Source organism: Lathamus discolor, chromosome W, assembly GCF_037157495.1.
Source record: "Lathamus discolor isolate bLatDis1 chromosome W, bLatDis1.hap1, whole genome shotgun sequence".
In the NCBI taxonomy this organism is placed as follows: Eukaryota; Metazoa; Chordata; class Aves; order Psittaciformes; family Psittacidae; genus Lathamus; species Lathamus discolor.
The window spans coordinates 35,725,255-35,740,625 of record NC_088908.1 but is presented as its reverse complement, the minus strand read 5'-3'; the positions used below and the strand labels follow the sequence as shown (position 1 = coordinate 35,740,625).

The following is a 15,371-nucleotide window of genomic DNA, read 5'->3' as shown; positions in this document are numbered from 1 at the left end:
GACTTCACTGAAAATGTTCAAAATTAGACCAGATAAAATACTGTAAGAAGACAGGCTAGGGACAGCGTGGGCCCTCTCTGGAAGCCATCAGGAGAACTGGCTACCCTGGATTTGGAGAAGGATGAGGTTCTTAATTACTTCTTTGCCTCAGTCTTCACTAGCAAATGCTCTTACCACACCACCCAAATCTTGGAAGGCAGACACAGGGACCGTGAGAATGAAGACCTTAGGCCCACTGTAGGAGAGGATCTGGTTCGAGAGCATCTTAAGAACCTGAATGTGCACAAGTCCATGGGACCTGATGAAATCCATTCGCGGGTCCTGAAGGAGCTGGCAAACAAAGTTGCTAAGCCACTGTCCATTATATTTGAAAAATCATGGCAGTCAGATGAAGTTCCTGATGACTGGAAAAAGGGTAAATTAACCCCCATTTTTTGGTTGATACTCTGGAGGGAAGGAATGCCATCCAGAGGGACCTTGACACGCTTGTCAGGTGGCCTGATGCCAACCTTATGAAGTTTAACCATGACAAGTGCAATGTCCTACACCTGGGTCAGAGCAATGCCAGGCACAGCTACAGGTTGGGTAGAGATTCAGAGCAACACTGCAGAGAAGGACTTGGGGATATTGGTCGATGAGAAACTTAACGTGAGATGGCAGTGTGCGCTTACAGCCCAGAAAGTCAACCGTATCCTGGGCTGCATCAAAAGGAGCATGACCAGCAGGTCCAAGGAGGTGATCCTGCCCCTCTACTCTGCTCTCGTGAGACCTCACTTGGAGTATTGTGTGCAGTTCTGGTGTCCTCAACATAAAAAGGACATGGAACTGTTGGAACAAGTCCAGAGGAGGGCCACGAGGATCATCAGGGGACTGGAGCACCTCCCGTATGAAGATGGGCTGAGAAAGTTGGGGCTGTTCAGCCTGGAGAAGAGAAGGTTGCGTGGAGACCTCATAGCAGCCTTCCAGTACCTGAAGGGGGCCTATAGGGATGCTGGGGATGGACTGTTCCTTATGGACTGTAGTGACAGGTCAAGGGGTAACGGGTTCAAACTTAAACAGGGGAAGTTTAGATTGAATATAAGGAGGAAGTTCTTTACTGTGAGGGTGGTGAGGCACTGGAATGGGTTGCCCAGGGATGTTGTGAGTGCTCCATCCCTGGTGTTTTTCAAGGCCAGTTTGGACAGAGCCTTGGGTGACATGGTTTAGTGTGAGGTGTCCCTGCCCATGGCAGGGGTTTGGAACTAGATGATCTTGAGGTCCTTTCCAACCCTAACTATATGATTCTATGATTTAGCTGAATAATGAATGGCCACATCTCTGACTTCCAAGTGTGCTTTGGAGAAAGGAAGAGAGAAACAGTATTTTCAAATTATATGTAAAAATCAGCAGGAGCCAGGGCTTCCATAAGGAAGAGTCGAAAACTACAAACAAGAAAAGAGTAATGAGGGAACAAAACCTGTGATGTAGTCTGGAGAAAGAAACAACAACAAACAAACAACCCAAAACAATCAGGGCCATTTTGAAGTTACAAAATTGCATTCTGCATATGGTAAATTACTGGATGTTTAAAAGCCATAATAAACGTGTGGATGTATAAGTATTAGCAATAGCTGCCTTGCAGAAGGAGAAAAGGGATAAAAAAGTTTAAGGATTTAGCTTCAACTACGGACAATGAAGGAAAATGTACTAAGCACAAAAACTGAACACATGAATGTAAACTTACTTGGTCAAGACATGCAGTGAGCAAATAGTGACACTTGAGTGGAAAGAGTTAAGTAGCTACCATGCTTAAAACAGGAAAGAAATAGAGGTGGTAAGTGAAAATGAGGGGGGGGAAAGTGGAATTTGATTGTATCTATCTTGATGCACAGGAAACATGTACAAGTATATTTTAATAAGTAAGGAGACAGAATAGTCTATAGGGGAGGGAGAGGGAAAGGGATGAGAGACTGCATTGGTATGGGAAAATAAGGAGAATGTTACCACTTTTACAATAATTTATTGGATAAATTTTTAGAGAATAGTGAAGAAAAGCAGCCATACCTTAACTGGCCAGAAGCCAGGCCAAAAAGGAGATGTGACTTGTGGATAGAATTACTATTTGGTATTATAGTAATCATCTGCAATTCCATTTTTTTTCCTCTGTGAAGCAAGCAGCTTCTACAGTTCAGAGTCAAGTTCTGTTACACCTGTTTAATATTTCCATGTGAATGCCCTAAAATATTACCCACTAACACCATAAAAGATAGAACAGTATTTAACCATTTAAAATTACATAAACAATGGCAATGTTTTCTTTGCTATCAAATACATTCAAAAAATGTCCTTTCATAATTACTGTATGAGGACTTCAACATATGTAGAAGTGCTGAAAGAGTAGAAAATTATTGAGAAATAAAGGGGCACAGATTGAAATTGTCACCTTAAATTCCATACAGAAACCAATCAGCAACAAGCACGTACTCTCTAAAAGGAATAAATGCACCTGAACTCAGAGCAATATTTTACAGTAACTTAAATTCCAGTTTCTATACAGTTTTAAGATACCTTTCAACACAGACATAACCTTCAGAACTAGAAGTGATTAAGGAATGAACATTAGCAATTTGTTTCTGAAACAGAATGCTTAACCTCTGGCAGCAAACAAGGAACATAGTAAAAACTGATGAATCAAAGTTACTTGACTGTGCATTAAAATTTATAAACAACCTAAACCACTCTTCATCAATTAAAATAATTCAAACTGTTCTAACTCTCTTGCCTATTTTCCTAACAGCAAACACAGTATTATTATGTCCTTAACTCAGCATGAAAAGTGTAGACAATGAACAAGGTACTAGCAAGCTAGTCTGGGATATGATTAAATTATTTCATATTTCTCACAGCCTAAAAACACACACAGAGTGTACCCCATCTAATGCTATCTATTCATATGCTGAACCAATGCTGAATCCCAAATGATCTGTTCATAAGGACCAATTTGCTAACCCAGATAGATCTAGAAGATTCAGAAGTAGACGTTTTAGTATTCTGAGGTTATCAGAGACATAACTTCAGCCTTCAGAAAAGGGGAAATCTTATTGCTGTTTGTAACCACCTCATGGGAAGATGCAGAGAAGATAGAGCCAGACTCTCTCAGAGGTGCAGAGCAGAAGGATGTGACGCAATGGGCACAAGTTGGAATATGGGAAATTTCAGTTTAATGTAAGGAAAAGAAAATTTACCACGAGGGTGGGCAAGCACTGGAACAGGTTGCCCAGAGAAGTTGTGTAATCTCATCTTGAAGATGTTCAAAACATGACTGGTCAAGGTGCTGGGCAACATGCTAACCTATAAGGAGGAGGTTCGACCAGACACCTCCAGAAGTCCTTTCCAGCCTTTGACCACTACATCCATAACCATATTATCAATGATCTTATAAAAGTGCTGAGTCAGAAAAGGTAACAAGACAGAATATCTTCAAAGTTTACAGAAAATGTTAATCGTTCCATCTCCACTAAAAAAGGGAAGCCATTTTCATTATTTCCACCACTGAAGACAACAAGCACAACAGCAAAACAATAACAGTCACAGAAAATAAAAAATATTTAATCTGATTTAGCCATTGAAAAATTAGAAAATAGCAAGATTACCAAACAAAATTATGATCAAGACAGTGCTGAGACAGCAAGTACTGTCATATACTTCTTCCTTTCATTCCTCTTAATTTACCAATCAAAAGGTGAAGAATCATCTCCCAGACTGCTACACTTTGGAGCTCTTCAAGGAACACACTGAAGCAAGTTCCTTTTCTAACTTTCTGAATGCTTCAAACTACTACTCTGTCCATTGCTAAAGTTAACTTTATTTTCACATTTGTTAAGGGATGTTTATAGGCTGTTTCCACAAATCAAGCAGACTTATAAAGATTAAAAAAGGGTATTTAATAGTCACGCTACTGATAACCAGAATAAAAAAGTGGTGACAGCTGAAATACTCATTTTTCTTCAGGCCCTTCTTGAAAAAGGGTTCAATAACTATATGAGAACAAAGTAACAGTGCTTTCTGGTCCCAGTCTCAAGCCACAAGGTAATGATCACACTATGACAGGCGTGAATCTTCTACCATATGCACTATTACAGGAAAAAGAACACAGACCACTAATTAACAGCACAAATGACCAACAAATTCAGGCTGAGAAAGAATTCAGCCAAAGCACAGAAAATGTATAAAAGCAGAAAGACTGATAACTTCTGTTCTCTTTTTCTTACGCAAACAGGAGATACCAACTAAAAATGAAAGCTACTGCCTACAAACCACTGAAAAGAAAAATTCTTTAGGACAATTACATTAGAACTCACTACTAAAGTTTTTGAGGAAAAGTCTTTTGCAAGCCTTCAACAGTCTAGATGCTCCTTTACCAATGCAGATGCATGGGGCCCCAACGATATGCTTCCCCTTACTTAACAAGGGCTGCAATATTAGTCTAACTCAACAAATCATACCTTGCAAAAAAACACTTGATCCAAAAACTTAAGCATATTAAATACAGCAATAAAAACAGAAGCGCAGGAAATAGAAGCTTTTGCAAAGAGAGAAGAAGAAAGAAAAGAGAGAGAGAAAAAAAAGACATTTAGAAAATATATCCTTTTTCAAGCTTTTTTTCTTTTTTCTCACTTAAAAAAAAAGTGTTGTGAAAGGAAGAAACAAGCCACTTCTAAACATACAAATTTCAGAATGGCTATGGCCTGATAAGACATTTATCTTCACTCGTGAGTGAACACTTGCTAACTCACTTCTTATGCCACTTGTGATTTATCAGTCTACTCACTCCTGAAGATAAATGTCATATCAAACCTTAGCTATCATGTAATCTAGCAGCATTAACTTACAATGTTCATGCTTTTATGGGCTTACATTTCATATTTACCATTGGTTACCATGCTCTAATAGTAACAGGTACAATTATTCAACAGTACCTCAAAATTTGCATGAGAAAAAAAAAAGGAATTTTCTAAAGCTCAGCACATATTTTTTAACGTTAAAATGCCAATATTGTTCTATTAAGTAAACATTTTCAAAGAAGCAATGAAGAATACTAAAACCAAAAGTCACTGCATCACTTGTATCACATACTCCTTAATTTATGATTCAATTCTTAGAATCACAGAATAGTTAAGATAGGAAAGGACCTCAAGATCATAAGGTTCCAACCCCCATGCTATGGGCAGGGACACATCACAATGAACAATGTCACCCAAGGCGCTGTCCAAACTGGCCTTGAAAAACACCAGGGATGGAGCACTCACAACTTCATTTGGGCAACCTATTCCAGTGCCTCACCACCCTTACAGTAAAGAACTTCTTCCTTATATCCAATCTAAACTTCTTCTGTTTAAGTTTTAACCCATTACCCCTTGACCTGTCACTACAGTCCATAAGGAACAGTCCATCCCCAGCATCCCTATAGCTCCCCTTCAGATACTGGAAAGCTGCTATGAGGTCTCTATGCAGCCTTCTCTTCTCCAGGCTGAACAGCCCCAACTTTCTCAGTCCATCTTCATACGGGACGTGTTCCAGTCCCCTGATGATCCTCGTGGCCCTCCTCTGGACTTGTTCCAACAGTTCCATGTCCTTTTTTATGTTGAGGACACCAGAACTGACTGGGTGTGTTGGGATGGAATGATGCCCCCTTCCTCCAACACATCTAGTTTAAACGATCCTTGACCAGTCTGGCAAGCCTACTACCAAAACCACTCTTCCCCTTCTTTGTCAGATGAGCTCCACCAGAAGACCTGGTCTACTAACTTGGGTCCCATGTTCAAGATACCCAAACCCCTGACTATGGCTCCACCAGTCTAACCATTTATTAACCTGGCCAATCCTCCTGACTTTTTTAGGGTCCTCCCCTGTATCCTGGAGATTTGAGGTTAAACTTCATAAAGTTGGCATCAGCCTACCTTACAAGCATGTCAAGGTCCCTCTGGATGGCATTCCTTTCCTCCAGCGTATCAACCGAACGACACAGCTTGGTGTCATCAGCAAACTTGCTGAGGGCGAGCTCAATCTCACTGTCCATGTCAGCGACGAAGATGTTAAACGAGACCGGTCCCAACACCGATCACTGAGGGACACCACTCATTACTGGTCTCCAGCTGGACAGTGAGCTGTTGACCACATAGAATCATAGAATAGTTAGGGTTGGAAAGGACCTCAAGATCATCTAGTTCCAACCCCCCTGCCATGGGCAGGGACACCTCACACTAAACCATCCCACACAAGGCTTCATCCAACCTGGCCTTGAACACCGCCAGTGATGGTGCACTCACAACCACCCTGGGCAACCGATTCCAGTGACCACAACTCTTTGTGTGCGGCCATCCAGCCAGTTCTTTATCCACCGAGTGGTCCATCCATCAAATTGATGTCTCTCCAATTTAGAGAGAAGGATGTCTTGTGGGACAGTGTCAAACGATTTGCACAAGTCCAGGTAGATGACATCAGCTGCTTTACCCTTATCCATCAATTCTGTAGCCCCATCATAGAAGGCCACCAAATTGGTCAGGCAGGATTTCCCCTTGGTGAAGCCATGCTGGCTGTCACCAAGCACCTTGTTGTTTTTCATGTGCCTTCTTTGCCAGTGAAGACCGAAGCAAAGAAGTCATTCAGAACCTCAGCCTTCTCCAAATCCAGGGTAGACAGTTCTCCCGAAAGCTTCCTCAGGGGGCCTATGTTTTCCCTAGTCTGTTTTTTGTTTGCTATGTACCTGTAGAATCCCTTCCTGTTATCCTTAACATCCCTGGCTAGGTTTAATTCTAACTGGGCCTTAGCCTTCCTAACTTGGTCCCTAGCTTCCCGGACAACATCCCTGTACTCTTCCCAGGCCGCCTGTCCTTGCTTCCACTTTTTATAAGCCTCTTTTTTCCTTTGAATTTTCCTCAGCAGCACCTTATCCATCCAAGGAGGTCTCCTGGCCCTTCTGTCGCACTTCCTTGTAGTTGGGATGCAGCACTCCTGAGCTTGTAGCAGGTGATCCTTGAATATCAACCAATAGTCTTGGGCTCCCCGGCCCTCCAGGGCTATATCCCATGGAACCTTACTGAGCAGGCTCCTGAAGAGGCCAAAGTCTGCTCTTTTGAAGTCCAGGGCAGTGAGCTTGCTACACGCTCTTCTCACAGTCCTGGGGATCTCAAATTCGACCATCTCGTGACTACAACCACAACTGTTTGCGTGCAGACATCCAGCCAGTTCTTTATCCAGAAAGTGGTCCACCTATCAAATTGATGTCTCTCCAATTTAGAGAGAAGGATGTCGTGTGGCACAGTGTTAAATGCTTTGCACAAGTCCAGGTAGGTGACCTCAACTGGTCTACCCCTTTCCATCAGTTCCGTAGCCCCGTCAGAGAAGGCCACCAAATTGGTGAAGCAGGATTTCCCCTTGGTGAAGCCATGCTGTCTGTCACCAAGCACCTTGTTGTTTTTCATGTGCCTTAGCATGCCTTCCAGGAGAATGTGCTCCAAGATTTTACCAGGCACAGAGGTGAGACTGACTGGTCTGTAATTCCCCTGGTCTTCCATTTTCCCCTTCTTGAAAATGGGGTTATATTTCCCTTTTTCCAGTCATCGGGAACTTCACCTGACTGCCATAGTTTTTCAGATATGATGGCCAGTGGCTTAGCAACTTCATTCGCCAGCTCCTTCAGGACCCGCAAATGGATTTCATCAGGTCCCATGGACTTGTGCATTTTCAGGTTCTTAAGATGGCCTCAAACCAGAACCTCTCCTACAGTGTGTCTAAGGTCTTCATTCTCACAGTCCCTGCATCTGCCTTCCAAGACTTGGGTGGTGTGGTAAGAGTATTTGCTAGTGAAGACTGAGGCAAAGAAGTCATTCAGAACCTCAGCCTTCTCCAAATCCAGGGTAGCTAGTTCTCCTGATAGCTTCCGGAGAGGGCCCACATTGTCCCTAGTCTGTCTTTTATTTGCAATGTAACTAAAGAATCCCTTCCTGTTACCTTTCACACCCCTAGCCAAGTTTAATTCTAACTGGGCCTTAGCTTTCCTAACCTGGTTCCTAGCTTCCCAGACAACATCCCTGTATTCTTCCCAGGCTGCCTGTCCTTGCTTCCACCTTTTATAAGTCTTTTTTTTCCCTCTAAGCTTCCTCAGCAGCTCCTTATCCATCCAAGGAGGTCTCCTGGCCCTCCTGCTGCACTTCCTTCTAGTTGGGATGCAGCATTCCTGAGCTTGCAGTAGGTGAGCTTTGAATATCAACCAACAGTCTTGGGCCCCCCTGCCCTCCAGGGCTATATCCCATGGAACCTTACTAAGCAGATTCCTGATGAGGCCAAAGTCTGCTCTTTTGAAGTCCAGGGCAGTGAGCTTGCTGCACTCTTCTCACTGTCCTGGGGATCTCGAACTCGACCATCTCATGATCGCTACAACCAAGGCTGCCCTGGAGTGTCACATTTCTAACCAGCCCTTCCCTGTTGGTGAGCATGAGGTCAAGCATTGCACTTCTCCTTGTCGGCTTCTCTGTTAGTTGCAGAAGGAAGTTGTCTTCCACACAATCGAGGAACCTCCTGGACTGCTTGTGCCGTGCCGTACCGTTGCTCGAACAAATGTCAGGGTGGTTGAAGTTCCCCATGAGAGCAAGGGCCTGTGAGCATGAGGCTTTTTCTATCTGTCTGTAGAGTGCTTCATCCACAGGTTCCTCTTGATCAGGCGGCCTGTAACAGATCCCCATAGTAACTTCTCTCATGGCTGTTCTCCTTTTAACCCTGACCCACAATCTCTCTGTAAACTGCTCACCTGTCCCCAGACAGAGTTCCATACTCTCCAGACTATCCCTAACATAAATAGCAATTCCCCCTCCCCTTCTGCCGAGCCTGTCTTTTCTAAAGAGCCTGTAACCTTCCATTCCAACTCTCCAGTCATAGGAGCCATCCCACCATGTTTCTGTCATACCTATTATATCCCCATAGACGTGCACACATCTCTAATTCCTCTTGTTTGTTCCCCATACTACAGGCGTTTATATAGAGGCGTCTGTGCCAAGCTCCAAATGAAGCCAGCTCATTGGCTGGAGCTGCTGAAATATCTCTACATTGCTCTGAGCATTTATTATAAGTGCTGGCAACTGACTGGGAGTGCTGGGATGGATTGATGCCCCCCTCCCCCAGCACATCTAGTTTAAAGCTTTGTTGACCAGCCTGGCAAGCTTCCTTCCAAAACCACAGTTTTAGTACAGTTTTAGATACACTTCGTAAGAATAATGCTAACTGGTGCAGTGGTTCCCATTTGCTTCAAGTAGCTGTGTAGTGTGGCATGTTGCCCTGTAGGAGGGAATACTGCATCCTGTGGGTGCGAGATCCATATGTGTAATTTGGGAACAGCAGACACATTATGCAATGGGAGTACTGTAGTTGTGACTGTGAAGAGCACAAGACTTCTGAAGCTGTCATGCCTGAGCTGTGGTTGTAATGTTATTTGCAGCTGTTTGCTTGTGTTTTGTTTTCAAAGTTTATTTCTGGACTTTGTTCCAGCTCTGCAGCATCCACACATCTTTTACTCTTCTGTTCATTCCATCTCTGCCTACCTTGTCCTTGATTTCATGAGTATGCATCTTGCTCTTGCTTGCACATGACCCTTGCAGTTTTTTTCTTTTTAATTTAATTTGTTTATGGATCAAATTCTAAGTTTCTAACTCAGTTTCAGGTTTGGGTAAGGACTTCAGAAATTGGCTTACTATTAGAGTGAAACCATGAGAATATCCAGTTAACATTTAAAAGATGAATAGCATATGATTGCTACAAAACATTGTTTTCTGTCTTGTGTATATATGACTTTAGAACTCATAATATTTTAGAAATTACTTTTAGTATTTTTTTTTTAAAGCATAGCTATATAGTGAAATGCCTCATGGTTGTAGGTGGATACCACTGAAATTATTTGTCCTGGGTTCAGCAGTAGCAGTCATTTTTCTCCTTCTTAGTACCTGATGCAGTGCTGTGTTTCTGACTTTCAGCCGGGGAATGATACTGTTGTATAAAACAACAAATACAAATGTTATACAAATGTTGTTGTATAAAAACACCCATGTTTTTAGTTGCTGCTCAGTAATGTTTACTGTGACCAAGGAGTTTCTGAGTCTCATGCTCTGCCAGGGAGGAGGGGAAGACAGGAGGAAGCAGAGACAGAACACCTGACTCAAACTAGCCAAAGAGGTATTCCATACCACAGCATGTCATGCCCAGTATATAAACTGGGGGCAGTTACCTGGAAGGGCTATATCGCTGCTCGGGTCAGGCCGGGTATTGGTCGGCTGTTGGTGAGCAGTTGTATTCTCTTCCCTTGTTATTTCCCTTATCATTATTATTACTGGTGGTATCAGTAGTTGTTTGTGTTATACCTTAGTTACTGGACTGTTCTTATCTCAACCTGTGGGAGTTACATTCTCTCGATTCTCCTCCCCATCCCTCTGGGAGCGGGGGGAGGAATGGGGGGGGGGGGGGTGAGCCAACAACTGTGTGGTTCTTGTTGCTGTCTGGGCTTAAACCATGACATTATTTTAGCATTTTCTTCTACAAAGTTGCTTTTCTTCCTAGTAAAATTTCCGAAGATAGAAGTCTAAACTTAAATACTAACCTTACTACTTTGAAATAGATTTTTGATGAAGGTTGTGACATAACATTTTTGTCGAATGTTGGTTTTTGTTGGTTTTTTTTTAATGCATAATGACAAAATAAGTATGTACACACGCACAACCATATGCGTTACATGAATATGACTTTTTTTTCTAGCCGGTTGTTCTTTTAGAGATCTAGATGCTTATATTAGTAATTACAGGTATTAGTATATTTATGTTGTGTGTGTGTATAAAGAATATTTTTTTTTAATAATAGCATATTATCCAGTCAACATCTGCTCAAACTGTGAAACGAACCCCTGCTTGCCAGACTACCCAGATTAGGATGCCAGCGGTAATAACTCAGACCGTTAGATCACAAGGTACGGGTTTAAATGTTTTAGTGGGATTGTTACCTTTGTATGAATTTCATTGTAATTGCAAACTAGTAGCATGGGAAAAACTTACAGTATTGACATTGGAAAGCTTGACATTTATTTTTTACTTCATACTGGCTGAGGAATGCATGTTTTTACTATGTAGTTTCAAGGTATTTCAGACCAACACAGTAAAATGTTTCGGAACTCACTTGCTTAGCTCCTTACTCAGCAGTTTTCATAGAAAGTTCTGGTAGAAGTCAGAATCTTGACTCTTGCTGTCCTATGCTCTTAACTCTGGGCCAAAAAAGCCTAGAGGATGCCTCAGTGTAATCACCCTACTTCTAACTCTTACTGCTGAAGCAGAACATGATAGTCACTGTCTCTGCAACTACAGAGGTCAAGGTAGGAACCCTAAAGAAATCTCTTAAACCCCAACTGCAGCAAGCTGACATGCCATGATTAGCTAGGGGAGCAAGAAGTGTGGTTTGAACACAACTTCCTCATCTCTCTTTGCACAGTCAGATTAATGCCTGGCTGATACACCCTACTTTCTAAGAGGGTTCTTGAAGCATTCTTACTTTCTAATAAATACACATTTGTTTCTTTCCACCACTAGACCTGTTAGGCTTCTTTTTTATTTTTTCTGATTATGTGTATCTTTTTGGATTTGGGCATTTAGATGCTTGAGGGTTTGTAATGGAATACAGAGCTTGTCATCTTTAGGTATTTAATCAGAAATCAAGCTAGTTTAAACACATAAAATCTATTCCTGACTATTTGATCTTTTGGTCCTACTGCTTGGTATTTTCTGTCCTCCTTGGGAAAAGACAGCATCAAAACCAGTTAACAGCAGTTGATGTTCTGCTGGCTCTGTTCTCTTCAGAGAATCGAAAGGTTGAATGAACATGGAGACCAAGCTGTCATTGTATTCCTGTAGGCTGTTTTTCCAAGTTAGGGGAAGAAATGCCATAAAAGGTATATATTTGATAGCACTGATACATCCTGAGTTTATTAACAGGGAAGGCATTCAACATCTTATGGAACGAACTTCCACTTCTGACTAATGTGTCTCAGAGTGAAGGCTGATTTAATTTCTTTGCTTGTTCAGTCTCATAAGTTGTGAAAGTCAACAGTGTGCCAAGAATTTGCATGATCTGGCATCTGCTTTTTAAACACTGGTTTCACAATATGAATTTATTAATGATAACCATTGATCAGCCAATTAAATGCAACTTAACTGGCAGTTTGGTTTAAGGAAGACAATGGTTCATAAAGGTAAATTCATGCAAAGCCCTGCTTTTAGGTGAGCTTATTCCTAATTACAAGATTATTTAAGCCCACCACTGTATTCTTTTAATTACACAAAAATTTACAAAACATCCCATTGTAAAACTGCTCATCCTGCAGCCCATGTCTGGCAAAATGTCTGCCTGTGTGCTAGCAGCTTTAAGAAATGCCACTACGGCATAGTCTCAGATACCAGATTATTTTGATCTTGATGTATTGTTCAAACTTTCTATGGTAAACACCAGTATAATGATATTTTATACTGGCCTAGGTATTCCTCTAGAAGGAAGTAAAATGCTGTAATAGGATGTGGTCTATATCGAAAACTGAAGTAGTGTAATTTGGTGGAGTGTGAGGTTTTTTTTTTGTTCGGTGTTTTGATTGTGGTTTTTGTTTTGTTTTGGTTTGTTTTTTTTGGGTTTTTTTAAGACTAGTTACATCAGAACTGAGCTAACTTCCACTGAGTGATGCATTTTCCTTCTCAAATTGGAGTGAATCTGCTAGTGTACTGTATATTAATGCATCCATGTGAACGGACTATAATGCTTTTTAAAACAGTAGTATAGATAAAGTAGGCAGGATTTAAGGACTTTGATATTAATAAAATTATTTCCACACCAGGGAAAGTAACACTATAGTGATGGCATAAAAAATTCACAAAAAAAAAAAATCAAGCAGACATTAATTAATTATTTTCACATGCCAAATCACAGGTGGGATTAAAGAAAACACAAAATATAACCCAAGTAAACATGTTTAAGCAGTAAAGGAAGGCTTACTCCAAAAGTTTCATTTGTTAGTGCTTTTTCAATTGTATACTGATGAAATATTTTTAATAGTAATAATGCAGGTCTGTTAATTTTTCTAATTAGCAACATAAATTTGCAGTTATTTTTGTTAGATATTGCCAAATGTCAGAGGAGGAATTAATATATTTTTTTTAATTTACTGTCACAAGGAGCTGAATGGTCCACCACACTGGCTCATTTAGAAAGCCCAGTTTTACTTCTACACATAGACCTGTAAAGTCTGGATAGAGATATGAACAACTTTAAAATCATTGTTTTCAAAATAAGAAAGTAAAAGACGACCTTTATGATGGGGATTATGTCAAATTTTACAATAGTGTTTTTTCTTTTGCATACAATATAAAGCACTAAATATTTACAATAATGTTTTCAACTCTGAAAATACATTCTTTCACTGCAACAAAGAACAATGACTATATAAAAAATATAAAAGGCATAGTTAATACCCTTAGTGACTGTGACTTACAGTGTCTGTATCAAGACAGATTATCTAGAAAAGTGGTTTACTGGCAATTGCAAACACACTTGTAGCCATTATGTGTATTATAACCAGTTATTGCAAATAGTTTTCAGTTTTGGAATCTTCAGTATCCTGTAAATATTGAACAAACTGTAATGTTAATATAAATTTTGTATTTTAAATTGTTCTTCAGCAGTGTGATCTTTAAAAATAATGACTTCCTTTGTTTGCAATATACAGTTAATTTTAGTTTCTGGACAGAAGGTTCTTTGATGTAAATTGTCTAAGACTTCTCATAATAACATTGCTTGGTGTTTTTCAGGCACACTAGGGAAGGCACCAACAATACAAGCCAGCAAAAGTCCCGGAGGCTTTGGTGTTCAGGTCTCTGCAAATCAGAAAAACAAGCAGCTGAATGACCCTGGAGGTGGTTCTTTCAGGTAAAAAAAAAAAGAAAAAAAAGAAGAAAAAAACATGCAGGGGGTGCTTGGGGGGTGGGTGGGTGGGATCTTAAATACAAAATAGAATTTAGAATTGTCTTAACACCAGAGGGCAATGTTTTACAATAATTCCTACCTTATCTTATGGTGATTGGGTGACAATTTTCTTACTTAGTTCTATTTTAAAAAGAGGGAGGAGGGGGTCATGACATGTCTGGAGGATTTTTCCCTAAATGCACTTTTAAATGTTTAGTAAAGCCTTCAGTTCTGTGGGTTATAATAAAACTTCTGGTAAATGGAATCATGTGTATGAAGTTTTTAAAAATACATGGTTGGTTTCATGTTATCAGATTCTAACATTCATGTGGATCCTATCTTGCTGAGAAGGTACTGAGTGTGATGAGAAGGCATCCTGTCAATAGGCTTCTTCAGCTAAGCTGCAGCATCAGCATAGAGAAAATGCTGTATAGTTTTGGTAATGGGTTTTGGGGTTGGTTTTTTGTGTGTGTTTGTCTGTATATAGGATTGTTGTTCTTGGTTTTAAAGAGAATACGTCTCTGTATATATTTTTCACATGCTTATACTTTGGTAGCAGAGATCGGAGCATTCTGTGGGTCCCTGTACTAACCAGGTGTTGCAAAGGTTCATCACAGTAGCATTGATGCTACACCAGTTCTTTTGTACTTCAAACTTTTTTTAATATGTATTTTGATATTTTTAATTTTTGTAGTGAAAAACTAATCTTGTTTACTGCATTTTGCTTACACTACCATAATTTTAATTTTTTTCCATTGATGAAAGTACATTTTATTTGTGTTTAAACATTTTCTTCTTTGTTAAATGACAAAATATACCTAGATTTTCATTTTCATATTCCGGATGCCTAATATTGCTCCGACATCATCAAACTAGTAATTAAGTTTCAGGCTTATGCTTTTGCAAGTAAAGTAGAAGAGAATGTGTAGCTCTTTGAAATATCTCTGCTTTGAGGCATGTCAATATTGCAACTAATAGTGCTAGTACTTAGTATTAATCTAGAAGCAAATTTTTTTTTTTTTTTTTATTTTCCAATGCTTTTGCCTTCCACTGAGTATTTAAATGATTTAAAATGTCTGTTGGGTTCAGTTGTACTGTCTTAATAAGTATTTTTTATGTTTGTAAGCAACATGAACATTTATTCTTTGTTAGTATAGCTTTCAATTTTACATACACCAAAAGGGACAGCATTTTTTTAACTGGATGTTGTAAACTGTGCAAGGATTGTTTCTTGCATCCACTTAGTTTATACATAGAATATATTAGGTTAGCTGGAATTACTAATTTTCCCTTGGGGAGAATCAAATGCTTAAGGCACTGATTCATAAATCAGTAAATCTTTAGTGAGTTGGGTA

General features: G+C 40.1%; 1 protein-coding gene across 1 annotated transcript in view; it reads left to right on the top strand.

The window, feature by feature from the left end:
- LOC136004256 (transcription initiation factor TFIID subunit 4-like) overlaps positions 1-15,371 on the top strand; it is a 252,580-nt gene that overhangs the window by 57,395 nt on the left and 179,814 nt on the right. The window contains exons 9-10 of the mRNA XM_065660599.1: positions 10,882-10,987; positions 13,863-13,980. Coding sequence (XP_065516671.1) covers positions 10,882-10,987; positions 13,863-13,980 — 224 coding nt within the window. The remainder of the gene's footprint in view (positions 1-10,881; positions 10,988-13,862; positions 13,981-15,371) is intronic.